The sequence below is a fragment of the Podarcis vaucheri genome (assembly GCF_965113315.1).
Source record: "Podarcis vaucheri genome assembly, chromosome: 7".
NCBI lineage: Eukaryota > Metazoa > Chordata > Lepidosauria > Squamata > Lacertidae > Podarcis > Podarcis vaucheri.
The window spans coordinates 50,756,891-50,770,777 of record NC_138765.1 but is presented as its reverse complement, the minus strand read 5'-3'; the positions used below and the strand labels follow the sequence as shown (position 1 = coordinate 50,770,777).

Here is a 13,887-nt window from a genome sequence, read left to right as displayed (position 1 = left end):
ACTGTAATTAGCTAATTGGGAACCACTGCTATAAACCACAATGTATACATAACTCAGTGGGTGCAGAATCTGCTCAGGACAAATCTTCAGATGTAATTTGCAACCTTTAAACCACCAGCAGGGAACATCATACCGAGGGGCATAGAGAGGGGGGTGCGGTCTGCCCCATGTGTCATCTCTGAAGGGGTGACAAAATGGCGCACGCGGGAGGGTGGCACTTACCGTGGGGCCTGGCCTGCAGCACGCCCAAGCCATGCGTCTCTCCTGGGAGTGAGGCGGTGGCTTGGGGCCCTGTGCTGCCTGAAATGGCAGCGTGGGGCTTGCGTCCACCAGGCGGACTCAATGGACAGATCACTACGCTGCCGCCCCCCTGCTCCTGCCGCTCCAGGTGCCGGAGCAGCTAGCTACGCCCGGTCATACCTGCAGCGGGCGGGTTGCTTAGACCTGGAAGGGGTTATAATTTGGCCTGTGAGGTTGTTCCCCCCACGTCTTCTGGCTGTAGGGATGCAAAATCCAACAGGACAAACTGTTTTAATCCACTTTCCTTTTCTGACACCCAGTGCAGCTTGTGTTCCTGGCTGTGCTGATGGTCCTCAGCTATACTGAGAGAAGCCCCAATGAGTTCTACTTTAACAACGCCCTCCAGAAGACCTTCACATCCTACCTGGAAGACATCCTTACTCCAGAGGAGTTGTACAGGTGGATCAGGGTGATTCTGCTGCCTGGCCTCCATGGCGATTCTGAAGGTGAGCAGCACAAGGAGCAGAGATAAAAGAGACATCTTTCTGTATACAGGCAGCCCTCTGCTTATGGGCATTCTACTTGTGTGTGACTGCTTTTATGCGGGTCACCACAAAACGAATGACTGAATAAATTGAAACAGTGTGCCTTCCCTTGCTCAGGGCTGCTGCCTGGAAGTCTCTTTTTGCTGCTCACTCGCTGCAATGGGAGGGATTGTGGGGAAGGCTCAAGGCAGCAGCCTCAAGTGAGGGAAGGTGTGCCGGGCAGTGGCCCCAGCAGCACACACTGTATAAAAGATAAAAAACATGGCCTCTTTAGGCTTTTTCAGTGTTGCCAAAGCTGAAACCTGAAAGTTGCCCAGCTTTTCACATCTGTACAAACAGGTGTGTGTCTGTGTGTTTTGCTTCTAAGCAGCACATTTGTCCTCTCTCTCAATCTTCCAGGTTTGGCCATGGATGGAAACTCTTTCCTTGTGGGCAGCGTGCGGCTACGGCAGATCCGAGCCACAGGAGCCCCACCAAAGCCAGGGCCAGCTTTTCTCCCACTCCAAGAGGGAAAGCAGGGTCCCACGGCCAGCTGGGGGCCTCCTGCTGCAGGTGGGAGAGGTCAGGCGAGTGCCTGGGTCTTCCAGAATGAGAGCACCCTGCAAGAGTACCCCATCTGGGGGAAGTTTGCTCTCTATCCGGGAAGCGGCTACCTGGCAAACCTTGGCAGAAACAAAAGCTACGCCTGGAGGTATGTGGACTGAGGGAGCTGCAGAACAGGCATCAGGTACTGAAAGCTCCAGGGGCTCTTTCTGGGCAGGTGTATCTCAGTCTCTGCCCACTATCTCCTGATCTGGTGAAGCTGTGGAAGAGGGTAGGTGAAAGCTAAAGACCCACAGTCCTGGCTAACAGTAGTGAATATGGCACTGCTACTGAAGTCTGGCAGGTGGTACTTGGGGGAGAACTGATCAACTGGGCAGGGCATGCAATAGTAAACTAGAGTTGTGTTTCTCTTCCCCTGCCGCCAGTAGATTTAGGTACAGCCCTTAGAATTCTCTCCCACTGCAAGGTGGATACACAATACAACTTTTTTCTGCACCATTCCCACCAGAACCCTTCGCTATCTGGAACGGAACAACTGGCTGGACAAAAGCACACGAGTCGTCTTCATTGAGTTTGTTGTCTACAATGCAAATGTCAACCTCTTCTGCGCAGTCACGCTCGTCTTGGAGGCCAATGGGATAGGCAAGAGCGTGTAGTAGAGACAAAGGGGGCCTAGCCCTGCAATGGGCCTCAGAGGCAGGATGGCTGTCCTGGGGCTGTTGGGGAGGGAGGAGGAGGAGAAAAGGCGTTCCCTCTCCCTGGGAGCCAGCCTTGCTTGCAGCCTCCATGCTTGACCCTGTGCCTGTTTCTGTGGCAGGGGCCTTGTTCAGCAAATCGGAGCTGCAAATTCTGCGCCTCTATCCAGACCTCCAGCTCGTCCTCCAATTTATCTGTGCCCAGATCACCTTTCTCCTGCTCATACTATATTACATCTTTGTGCAGGTGAGCAGGGCCTCTGTGAGGCAGCTTAGTTTCCTTAGCCTAGCACCCTCTGGATATTGCTGGACTACAACTTCCATCAGCTTTAGACAGCACTCTCAAGGTGCCTAGGGTTAGTGGGAGGTATCAGCCAGTACCAGCTCAGGGGAGCTGAGATGTAGAACCTGCGGTGGGCCCTCTGGGTGCTGCTAGGCTCCCATTATTCCTGACCATTGCCATTGGCTGCCTAGAGCAGTTGGGCATTTGGATTCCAGCAACACCTGGAGTGCCGCAGGAGTGTCATCCCACCCTTGTTTTAGGGCAGTGTCAACCTTGGGTCCCCAGATGTTGTTGGACTATAACTCCCATCATCCCTGAGCTCTGGCCTTGCTAGCTAGGAACGATGGGAGTTGTAGGCCAAAAGCATCTGGGGACCCAAGGTTGAGAAAGGCTGTTTTAGAGGGTGGTGGTTTGTGGAGGTTGCTGTATTGCCAGAGAAAGAGCATCACACCACCACTGCTCCTTCCACTTGCATTCCCCCCCAAAAAAAACATGTGGCTGCCTGAGTCAAGCCTGCTTCTTCCATGGGGCCAGCAGGGCCGGCAGTTGAAGCAGCAGAAGTGGAAGTACTTCAGCAGCAAGAGAAACCTGCTGGATGCCAGCACCATCCTCATAAGTGTGGCAGCTATTGGCCTTTATGTGAAGAGGCGCGTGCTGGCAGAAGGCATCCTGAAGCAGCATCGCCAAGACCGCAACAAGTGAGTGTCTACCATCCGAAACAAGGGGCAGGGGCAGGGGCAGGCCCCCACTCAGCAGAGGCGGCTTTCACACACCCTAAAGCAAATCTCCCTCCACACCCCTGCCAGGTTCATCAGCTTCTATGAGATGGTGGAAGTTGACTCTGCTCTGACATACCTCATTGCTTTTCTGGTGGCCTTGACAACCATCAAGCTGTGGAACCTCCTGCGCCTAAATCCCAGAATGCACCTCATCACACAGACACTGCAGAAAGCCTGGGATGAGGTCCTGGGCTTCCTGCTCACACTTCTGGTGCTACTTGTGGGTTACGCCATTGTGGTAAGAAGAGACCTGCCAACTGCAGGGAAACCAATCAAGGGCGGAGGGAAGAGCCCCCCCTTCCTGTGTCCTTATACTCCTCCCCCTACATCACCTTCACTCTCTTGCCATCAGTGCAACCTCATGTTTGGATGGAGCGTAGATGACTACAAGACCTTCTTTAACTCAGCTGTGACCATCGTAGGGCTTCTCATTGGAATCTTTAATTATGAAGAGGTGAGTGCCATGCAGCCCCACTTTAGGCCGAGGCACACTGCCAGGCTGCCCTTCCAGGACACCACAGATCGCAACAGACCCCCAGCCCCATTCAGCACCCAGAGAGACCTGCATGGATTTCAGCTTTCTGGGTCTAGAATGCCATGCTTCCCTGTGCCCTGCAAAGCACAGCACGGCCAACAGCTCTCTGCTATGTGCATATGTAGACACAGGGGACATAACTGTGCTCTTCATGCTTAGGTCATTGCTGTGGACCCCGTGTTTGGCGCTGTGCTGATTGTAACCAGCGTCATCTCCATGGTGTTTGTGATCATCAACCTGTTTGTCTCTGCCCTTTTGACGACCTTCAGTCGGGAGATGAAGGCTGCCAAGGTAGGTGTAAGCCCAAGCAGCTGGTGCTGCTCATCACCAGCCACCAGCTAAGCTTCAAGCAATTAAGCCTTCATGAGAAGCTGCTTGTGCCGCAGCCACCCCTCAGGATCCGAGTTCACATATAAGGCATCTCTCTCTCTCTCTCTCTCTCTCCTGGTTCATCACAACAGGCCAGCAAGGAGGAATCCATGTTGCAGCTGATTCAACTGAAGATTTCCACCTTGTTTGGAATCAAGAAACAGCTGCGCATCCCAGCAGCTTCCCGAAAGGAGCCACAGGACTGAAGTGGCATCATCCCACCTCCCCATTTGGACAGCTCTTTTCTATTCTAAAATGGGAAGGGTCACCATTTTCCAAGTATCACTAACGTATATGCTATCTTTAAGAATATCAGAGGTCAGCTGGGCTGGCAAGAAAATCTATAGGGCTTTTCTCCCACTTTTAAGCTGCCCCTCCCACTCTTCAGCTAATTTACCATGTGATCTTGACTCAACATTACCTCATGCTACATCCTACTTCCTTTATCCTTGACACGCCTTTGAGTTGTTGGGACTAACCAAGGCAGAACAAATCTGACTGCCCAGAAATCCCCTGCTGCAGCGCTGCAGGTTGAAGAGCAAAGCCAATCTTACTGGCTTCCAGCCCAAAGGCCGGTCAAGTCCCTAAACAGCAGGAGCCAGTTTCTTCTCTGCCCAAAGAGGCAGAGCAAAGGAGGGCTGTTCTTATTTATAACCAATCCCAAATACTCAGTGGTGCACATCAATTAAGCCTTACAATCAATTTATTTTTCATGTCGCTGAGGAACTCTTTACCTATTGCAGGGCTTAACCCCTGAGGAGACAAACAGGGAATTGTAGATTATACTCCTCTACCCAGCCACAGATTTGAAGAACTCATATGACAAAGGTGGGTCTGTTGAGATGCACAAAGGATACACTGTTTCAAGGTGAACCAGAGGGAGGAGATAGAAGGGTGGGTGGGGAAGAAGAGTGACTATTGCCCCTCCCCACCCAGAGAGCTCAGTTTGCCCAATGGGAGAGATCAAATCCATGAAAGGAATCCAATCCTGCCTTTCCTTAAAGGCAGCCAACCTCCAAGATGCAAGGATCCTTAAGCAGCCCTTACCTTAATCCAGAGGGGACCCTTCAGCCTGGCCCAAGCAGAAAGCACTCGTCCCCCTGCTCCAACCTGTAAAGGTCAGCATAAATCCTACAAGGGCTAATTTCTCAAGAATGATAGCTTGACAGTTCTATCACATCACTGCAGAGAAGGACAGCTGCTTCAGCACCCAGGCACTTCCCCGTGCCCTGCAGGACAGGTGGCCCGCTCTTCTGAAGCTGCCCCTGCTGCCACCAACCACAATGTCTTGTGGGAAGCAAGTCTAAAGGGAGCCTCATAAATTCGCCTGTGGGCGGTGGTTGTGGGCTGCACTGCAGATCCTCAGGTGTGCGATCCAAACTGATAGGACTTGTTCCAAAATATAACTGCGAAGCCAAAGTAAAGGCAACACATTTGCATGCTCCTTTTTGCCAATATTTCCCCTTCCCTCAATAAATAGTACTCCTTGTTTGACTGGAAGTGTGACTGTCAGTCTGAAGGAATAGCCATGATAAGAACTGGTGGCAGCTGCCCCTCCATGTTGTAAACATACCATGCCTCCTTTGCTTCCCCTCCACCACTGCCAGAAGCCAGGAAATATTATGTTTCACTTGAGACAGATCCAGTCAAGGCTATTCCTCAACTTTATTTAGAATAGAGAAGATACAAACCAATCAAATTGTCCCAGAAAAGCCACATGAAAGAGTTACATACAGAGTGTTACATGGGAGAGCTGAGGTTGGCTGCTGGCACTGCAGCTGGTCTGTAAGAGCAGCAGAAGTTGCTGGATGTGTTGTTGCTGCTGCTGTCACCACCACCACCCATGGCTTTGCCCTATAGGCAAGGGAAGAGGCTAGAGAACCAGGAGTGATGGCACATGTCAAGCAATGGCCCTGAACCCAGCCTGATGCAGAGCCACGTTAAGGCAGAACTGGGCTCACTCAAAGCTAGGAAAATGTGCCTGCTGCTCTGCAAGCCAGAGGCAGGAGGATCACTGAGCCACAAGGAGTGTAGAGTGGTCAACTCCTGTGCCCCACAGCATCCCTCCCCAAAGGAAAGTCATAATGGCCCCGGAGGGCTCCCTGAGAACGCGGCAGGCAAAACAAAGCTATCAGGGGCCCAGAGCAGCTCCCCTTCCACAGCACATGCCTGGAGGGGGGGGCGCGCTTCTGTCCAACTACGTTGCCCAGAATCTTCAGGTTGGTGTCCCTACACCACTGTCTGTCCAAATGAGAGGCCACCTACATCACTCCCTTTCCCCTCTAATGCCCGGCTGCAGACTGCAGAGCAATGCATTTGGAGGGATTGTTCCTGCTCCCATCTCAAAGAGGCTGTGCAGTCCCCCACTCCTGGAGCAGAATGTCAGAAAAGCAGTGGCATTTGGTGTAAGTACAGAAGGAAGAAAGGCCAAGCGGAGGAAGAGGAACAAGCACTTGGCCGTGCTAAGAGGGAAGGAGGAGGCAGCAATCAGGCCCATCGGCCCCCTGTTCAGGGGCTCTTTTTAAGTTTTCTTCTTCAGTTCCTCAAACCTTCGAGAGAGGTCATCGAAGTCAATGTCTTCTGAGGCGGAAGTGTTGGCACCAGCAGAAGCGGCAGGCAGCGTGTCTGGCACAGATGGCAACTCTGGCAGCACAAAATTATCGCCCGAACTAGGAACTGCAGCTGGTGGCCTCCCCCTCGGCTGTGGCTTTGGGGCTGGTCCTGCAGCAGACAAGAGTGACTGGTTACAAGCAGTGGGCAGGCTCAAGGCAGCGAAAACAGTAGTCTACCTAACAGTAGTAGGGGCAGGGGTAGGACCATTCTTCTTTTTGCTGTACTACAGTTAGTATATGTCCTGCAGAAGTGAGCACTTGCTGCACTTCAGTTGAGCCTTGCAGCTCCTACCAGTTGTTAAAGGGGCCCAAGCTCTCTGCCATGAAGAGTCCCAGTCTCTGCCCCAACACAGACACACATGGGCACATGCTTACCTCAGCAACTCAAGAGCGAACACAAGAGTGAAGGGGACCAACAATAAACACCAGCTTTCCCCTGACATCACCACCTCCCTCCCTCCTCACTGCCTTGCCAGCTCCACAGCCTCCCTCTCCGGCCCTTCACTCACCGGTCATTTGTGGGGATGGCAATTCCTTGTCAGCACCCATGTCATCAATCTGAAACAGAAAAAAGCTGGCTTTGCATGGAGCACCCCACACAGAACCACCACCTGACAACTCCCTAGAGGCCTACATGCACAGACGAAGCACCATATCTGGTGCTTCCATCTTCTTCATGCAGCCTGACCAGACAGCAGAAGGAAGAAGGAAATGAGGGATCTGGAGGAGGAAGCAGTGGTGGTGAGCCTGGCCTGGTGGTGCCATAGGTGAGGGAGAGCTGCTCAGCATGGCTGACTACCTGACTAGCAAGCGGCCCTGGCTATGTCCCCCAAGGATGGCCTGACGGTGCAGTAGCTCTTCACCATCGCTGGCGGTCTCACCTTCAACCTGACATGAAGCACCACCACCAGCAACCACAGAAGTCTGGAGAGCAGTAGCTGAACAAGCAAAAGGGCATGAAGGTGGACACATCCCCATTTCCACACTCTCTAGCTGCTCAGCCCACCCCCACATCTCATCCTCTACCCCTGCTGGTCAATGTCCTCCGCTCATGCTTTCCATGGGCAGCAGCCTGGTCTCTGAGACCAAGGTGACCTCTGAGTCACTGCCTGCAAGCTCATCCAGGCTGCTGAGATCATGCTAAGCTCCCTTGGTATCTTTATCACAGCCCCTCCCTCCTGCCTGGTAGACTCAAGTAGCTGCCCTGCTCGATTCCCTCAGCGGCTGCCTCCTCTACCACCACAATGTCAACCAAGGTGCGGCTGAAGAAGCTGGAGCAGCTCCTGGTGGACAGGCTACAGGGCCACTGCTGGACCTCCTGGTCGTCCTCTAAACCAAGTGCAGTTGCCACTCGCTGCTCCAGAGGGACAGGCTTGTCTTGGACTTCCTCAAGTGGGAATGGGACTCCTGATTATTGAAAGTGACCTGGGCAAGTTTCTCCTCAACAATGCCTAGGCAGTCAACATCCACCTTACCACTGGCGGTAGGCCTAAGAGCCCCATCATCTCCACCATGGCCCACGACTCGAGGACCCCAGCCAGGGCAACATCTGGCATTATGTGCATTTATGTGTATTATAATGAACTGAACAGAGTGAAAGATTATGAGTCATGGGGGTACAGAGACTGTGTGAATGAACTTAGTGCTTAGCTTATATTTTTAATTGCTATTTTGTTAATGTTTTTAATATTGTTTTATAGATTCTAAATGCCGAATTGATTTGTTAATCACATGACTTGCTGTAATTGTGAGGTTTAGCTTATTTTTTAGTTGCTGTTTTGTTGCCACTGTTTTACTGATGTTTTATTGATAATTTGTTGATTATTTTATATGATGTATGCTGTATTTGCGACATGCTAGTATGTTTTATTATGTTATGGCTATTTATTGTTTGTAAGCTGCTTTGAGATGAAAAGCAACATAGAATGAATGAATGAAAAGCAACATAGAAATGCAATAAATCAAAATCATATCAAAAGTGCATGAAGTTTGCTGCAAGCCCAAATCCAGTGGATGGCAACTCCTCAGTCAGTCCAAGTGGGAAGGCCTGCCAATACCCAGCACTAGACTAGGGACAGCAACAGTCCCAGCAGAGAGGACTTGCCCTCCCAGCAATTCAGCTTTTGTTTTTCATCAGCAGTACTTACAGACTCGTATGTTGGAGGTGTTGCTGGAATCTGAGGTGGGTGAAGGCTGGTGAAAGGCTGGTAGGTGCCCACCGGTAGCCCGTTGAAGTGCTCCTAAAGGGAGAAATTGTTAAGTCAGACCAGCGCCCCTTCCTAATGGCAGAATCAGATAGGCAATACCTGCCAGAACAGCTGGAAAACCTTGTTCACACAGCAGGTAGTGAGGTGTGCTAAGATGCTAACTCACCACAGTAGACTGCTATCCTTTCCTCCCCCCCCCCCACTACCACCCCCAATCCCAACTTTACAGATTCCCCTCCTGTTTCAAGCAAGACATAGGACTTACTGGTCCCTTTGGAGGTGGGTATGCAAAAGGGGGAGCTGGAGACGGCATGGGCATGGGCATTGGCATTGGCACAACTCCATCAGGACCAGCCATTGGGGTCATGAAGCCACCGCCACCACCACCACCACCTCCACGGCCACCTTTCTTTGTATCATCCACGAATCCCACATCAATCAGGTCAGCTTCCACGCCTGCGGGAGCCTCAGCCTGGGAAGAGGAAGAAGCTGATGTCACATGTGGGAAAGGGAGCTGCTACTGAGGGAATTGAGAGTGGAACCGCCTCCCAGTCACTCACCATGACAACAGAGTCTGGCTCATAGGGCACGTTGTAGTTCTTTGCGATCTCAATCAGGTACCTCTCCACTAGGATTTTGGGAGGTGCCTCTACGCTCAACTTGTGCATCAGCTGGAAGGGAGGGAGGGAAGAGTGAGCCCTTCACTGAGCTGGGCAGGTCAAGAACACTTACCTAGCTAAGAGATATCCAAGCCAGAAAAAAGATAAATTTCTACCTTGCCTGGTGAAGCACCACAGGCAGGACCACCTGCTGCAAACAACTCATCTTTATGAAGCACTGATATCGTTCCCTCCCATAAGAACAGCCTGCTGGATCCGCCTGTCTAGCCCAGCATCCTATCCTCAAAGTGGCCAAACGGATGCCCCAACAAGAAGCCCCTGAGTGGAGCAGCAGCAGTGCTCTCCTTCACCTGTGATTCCCAGCAACTGACTTCAGGAGCAGATCACTTCTGACAGCAGAGGAAGACGTAGCCATTGTGGTTAGTAGCTCCTGAGAGCCTTACCGTCATCTCACCCCCATGATGCCCTTCCCATTCCACTCACCCTGTCATTGACGGTCCCAATCTGGTTGCTCCGGCACAACTTGCCATACTCTTTGCTGTACTTGGCACAGAGCTGGTCAGCAACCTAGTATGGAAATGGCACACTCAAAACAGAGTCCAGGCACCACTGACTCCCCTCTATTTAAGACAGGGCACAGCAACTATCGCAGCACCCCTGGACAAAAGGTTCAGGAGTTTGGAGACTGGAGCCAACCTAAACTCCCAGATCAAACAAGAAAGTCACCAAGTTCTCTGAGCATCCTGTGAGGATAGATCAAAGTCTTTTCCCAACTGCTGCCCTCAGATGTCCAGGAAGGCTGAGCAGCCTGCCAAGACACAACTGGCACTACTCACCATTTTCAGCTCAGCCACCTCCGCTTGCAGTCGGGGGGCAGCCCAGATGAGGGTGGAGACAGCTTCTGCCAGGCCGGAGTCCAGCTCCCTGAAGGGACACAAAGTAAGGCAAGAGTGAACAAGTAGTTGAAAGACAAGGAGGACAAATAGGTCCCAGACCTAGCAGACCGAGGGGAGGGGACACGTGGCAGGCACCCAGCACCCTCTTCCCCATAGGCCAAGACCTTACTTCATAGATTGTATGAGGCCAAAGCGTGCCAGAAGCAAGTCACAGTAGAGCTCCAGGATCTCCATGGCCTCCACCAAGTAGTCCTCCCGGATGATGTGCTCCACACGGATGCGAGCCCGCTCATCTTTGCCAGCAGACAGGTAGTCAGCAATTTCCTTCCGTGCCTTCTGGGCTAGCTCAGCTGCAAGAAAAGGGTTCATCATGGGGCAGCAGGGGAGGCCTACAAGCCTGCCCTGGCCCTGCCTGGGGTGTTTGTGTATGCAAAGAGAGGGGCTCCACCAATAAGGACTGTGGGTTGCCTCCAACTAAGTTACCATATCTTTCGCCCTATAGGACGCACTTTTCCCCCTCCAAAAATGAAGGAGAAATGTGTGTGCGTCCTATGGGGCGAACACAGGCTTTCGCTGAAGCCTGGAGAGTGAGAGGGGTCGGTGCGTACTGACCCCTCTCGCTCTCCAGGCTCCGCACAGCTCTCCACAAAGCACGGGAGCCCAGCGCTGGGCTCCCACGGCTTGCGGAGAGTTGCCTGCATGCTGAAGCCTGGGCGCGCTGGGCTCCCACAGCTTGCGGAGAGTTGTCTGTTCTGGGGGCTGGGGTCGGGGGAAGCTCGGGCTTCCCCCGCCCCAGCCCCGCACCTGGGGGAAAAAAAATAATTTCCCCCCTTTATTTCCTCCCAAAAAAACTAGGTGCGCCTTATGGGATGGTGCGTCCTATAGGGCGAAAAATACGGTATACTCAGAATAGACATATTGAAATTATTGTATAGACATTTTGAAATTAAGTAACCATGTCCATTCAATGAGTATAGTGGGGCTAGAACTGGACACAAGTCCACAAACCTAAGAACTCTTCACAGAATCCCCATCCCCATCCCAATGACCACAATTCTCAGCATCTTATAAATACAGTACACACACCCAAGCAATTCCACACTTACACTCTGACATGTCAAAATAAATTAAAACAATTGTTTTAAAAGATAGTTAAAAAGACTCTTCTTAAAAACCTAAAAACTCCCTTTAAAAAACCAAGTCTTCAAAAAAGTTATATGATCTAAGAAAGTCTTTAAAAGAACCCTTCCAAAAGAATTTAAAAATTATAATGTAGCACCCTAGAGACCAACTGAGTAGTATAAGCTTCCGTGTGAATGCACGCTTCTTCAGATACACTGAAACAACATGTGCAGGCTACAAATTAAGCATCTCTTAATTTATAGTCTGCACATGGTGTTGTGGGACACCACGACTACCAGAAACCTCCTGAATCACTGCTCTGGTGATGAGGTCAAGGAATTAGGTAGGAAAGTCCACTCACTTTTCTTTTTCTCCAACAGTTTGAGGCGATTGATGACAAGACGTAGGTTGACTCGCAAGCGCTCGGCCTTGAACCCAGAGCCTAACATGGTGTAGAATTCCTGCCAAGAATACAACAGAGAAAAAGCCTACTGTCATGTGTGTTAAAGGCAGACAGCTAGCAGTTTCCTGTGTAGATATATTCTACTTGTAATATTTATATATTGCTTTGCACATTCAGAGCCATTCCAGAGTTATTTAGAATAAAATACAAAATACATTTAAAATTCAAAAAAGTGATATAAAACACCAAAAGTGCTCAAAAATTAATCTAAACACAATATTCCCTGCTCTACACAAGCAGGACACCAGTATTCTCAAAAATCTCAATCATCAGCGCTGTCCAAATGCTGAGAATAACTTTTTTGCATGGTTCTAGATTCAGGTAGGTAGCTGTGTTGGTCTAACGAAGTCAAATAAAAAATAAAAAAAATGTCCAGGAGCACCTTAGAGACCAGCTAAGTTTGTTCTGGGTATAAGGTTTCGTAGGTATATGAAGAAGTGTGCATGTGCACGAAAGCTTATACCCAGAACAAACTTAGGTAGACTCTAAGGTGCTACTGGACATTTTTTAAATTAATCAATTTATTTTTTGCATGGTGCTGGAGCATTTCACAATTGGTGCGGGGGGGGGGATCTGTTCTCTTGTTGCTACCTGCTGAACATCTTTTGGAGAGGCAGACAGTGAATGGTCTCAGATCTCAGGATCTGGATTGGTTTGAATGTGGAAAGGTTGCGAGCTGTAATGTTTTATCTCCGCTGCAAATATATAATAAAGCAAACAAGCAAATATAAGTAATTTTAATGCAAATTTTCGTATACAGCAAGAATAAATGGTTGAATAGACTATAAATGCCAGCCATTTTTAAACAGAGCCCATACAGACTCAAGTGTGTGTAACAGTATAGTATGCCAAAACCTATTTAAGAAATGCTGTGTGTGTGTGTGTGTGTGTGTGTGTGTGTGTGTCTGTATGTATGTGTAGAGCACTTTCATCTGTGCAAGCAACAGATTTCTGGTTTCCCCCCGCCTTTTGTACATGATTTGATCAGCCAGGCCCAACCATATACAGCACAAGGGGCAGCTCACAACCTTGGATCCCTGGAGGCCAAACCTGCCCCGCTTTTCAGCACTGGAAGCGGTAGAGAGCTCAGCTCCCACCTATGTGGGAGCTGGTGGAGGATTTGCTCCAAAAGGGTGGGGGAGTTTGCAGGTAGTTGAACTACAGAGGCACGAAGGCAATTCTCAACTCTTCTTCCGGCAACGGCTTCGCTTTCGGCTAGACACAGGCAGCTGCCCGCTCCGGGTTCAGAGACCCCAAAGGCGAAACACGAGCGCCGCCCGACCCGTGGCCCAGACAGCCAGTTTCGATGTGCTACAGGCCCCAAGGAGGAGCCATTCCCGGCCAGCGGCAGGAGCAAGAGGCGGAAGGGAAGGCGAGCGGTCAGGCTGGGCAGAGGCCAAGCCCGCCAGCCGCGGACCAGGAAGCGCCGCTTCTTCGCCCGCGCCTCCCGCCACCGGCTGGCCGAAGGCAGCTTCAGGCGGCGGCCCCTCCGGGCCTCTCTCGCCTTTCCCGGGGCCCTTCCCTGCCTCGGCCCGTTCCTCGGGCGAAAGGCGACCGGGAAGGCGGGGGAGGCTTGTGAGGGCGGCGGGAACCAGGACCTCGAGTCGTCCAAGGAGGGCAACGGCCCCGCTCCCCGGAAAACGCAGAGCCGAGCGAAGGCGGTCAGCCGGGACGGCCTTACCCGGGGGCGGGGGGGGGGTCTTTTTGTCTCCGTCTGTCCCGGCAGGCAGCGAAGGTGGCGTCGGCGGCGTCACGGGTCCAGCCTCAGCTGGGAAGGCGGAGGGATACGTCTCTTCTCTGCTTTTCAGGAGGAGGTGCGCGACAGCGACAGTAGCAAAAGCAATAGTCGTAGTTCCTAGCAGCGTCCGGCCCTCCGTCTGCGACGCGGCTTCTCCAAGATACAGTGCAGCGACGCACGGGGCGCTTTGTGTTGGTACGGAACTACTTTACGGGCGGAGGGATCTCTCGCCGGAGAAAG

General features: G+C 51.5%; 2 protein-coding genes across 3 annotated transcripts in view; one reads left to right on the top strand and one right to left on the bottom strand.

Annotated features, from left to right (window-relative positions):
- Positions 1-5,483, top strand: part of PKD1L3 (polycystin 1 like 3, transient receptor potential channel interacting) — a 32,365-nt gene extending 26,882 nt beyond the window's left edge. The window contains exons 45-53 of the mRNA XM_082232552.1: positions 561-746; positions 1,185-1,476; positions 1,837-1,970; positions 2,146-2,270; positions 2,844-3,004; positions 3,113-3,323; positions 3,438-3,539; positions 3,780-3,911; positions 4,082-5,483. Coding sequence (XP_082088678.1) covers positions 561-746; positions 1,185-1,476; positions 1,837-1,970; positions 2,146-2,270; positions 2,844-3,004; positions 3,113-3,323; positions 3,438-3,539; positions 3,780-3,911; positions 4,082-4,195 — 1,457 coding nt within the window. The 3' untranslated portion in view covers positions 4,196-5,483. The remainder of the gene's footprint in view (positions 1-560; positions 747-1,184; positions 1,477-1,836; positions 1,971-2,145; positions 2,271-2,843; positions 3,005-3,112; positions 3,324-3,437; positions 3,540-3,779; positions 3,912-4,081) is intronic.
- Positions 5,484-5,635: 152 nt separating this feature from the next.
- IST1 (IST1 factor associated with ESCRT-III) lies at positions 5,636-13,881 on the bottom strand. 2 transcript variants are annotated; one of them, XM_082229375.1, is made up of 10 exons: positions 13,591-13,881; positions 11,808-11,907; positions 10,494-10,674; positions 10,265-10,352; positions 9,912-9,995; positions 9,369-9,479; positions 9,074-9,280; positions 8,749-8,841; positions 7,111-7,159; positions 5,636-6,710 (listed from the first exon to the last, which is right to left on the bottom strand). In XM_082229375.1, exons 2-10 carry the CDS (start codon positions 11,893-11,895, stop codon positions 6,511-6,513), a joined length of 1,101 nt encoding a protein of 366 aa, XP_082085501.1. In that variant the 5' UTR covers positions 11,896-11,907; positions 13,591-13,881; the 3' UTR covers positions 5,636-6,510. The 2 variants fall into 2 exon arrangements, with proteins under 2 accessions (XP_082085501.1, XP_082085500.1); XM_082229374.1 differs by lacking the exon at positions 13,591-13,881 and adding an exon at positions 12,960-13,262.
- Between the last annotated feature and the right edge of the window lie 6 nt (positions 13,882-13,887).

Coding starts and splice junctions, on each gene's coding strand:
- IST1 (XM_082229375.1), bottom strand. CDS start 11,895: ATGTTAGGCTCTGGGTTCAAGGCCGAGCGCTTGCGAGTCAACCTACGT. Junction 10,353..10,493: donor GGCCTCATACAATCTATGAA/GTAAGGTCTTGG, acceptor GTGTCCCTTCAG/GGAGCTGGACTCCGGCCTGG. Junction 9,996..10,264: donor AGGTGGCTGAGCTGAAAATG/GTGAGTAGTGCC, acceptor TTTCCATACTAG/GTTGCTGACCAGCTCTGTGC.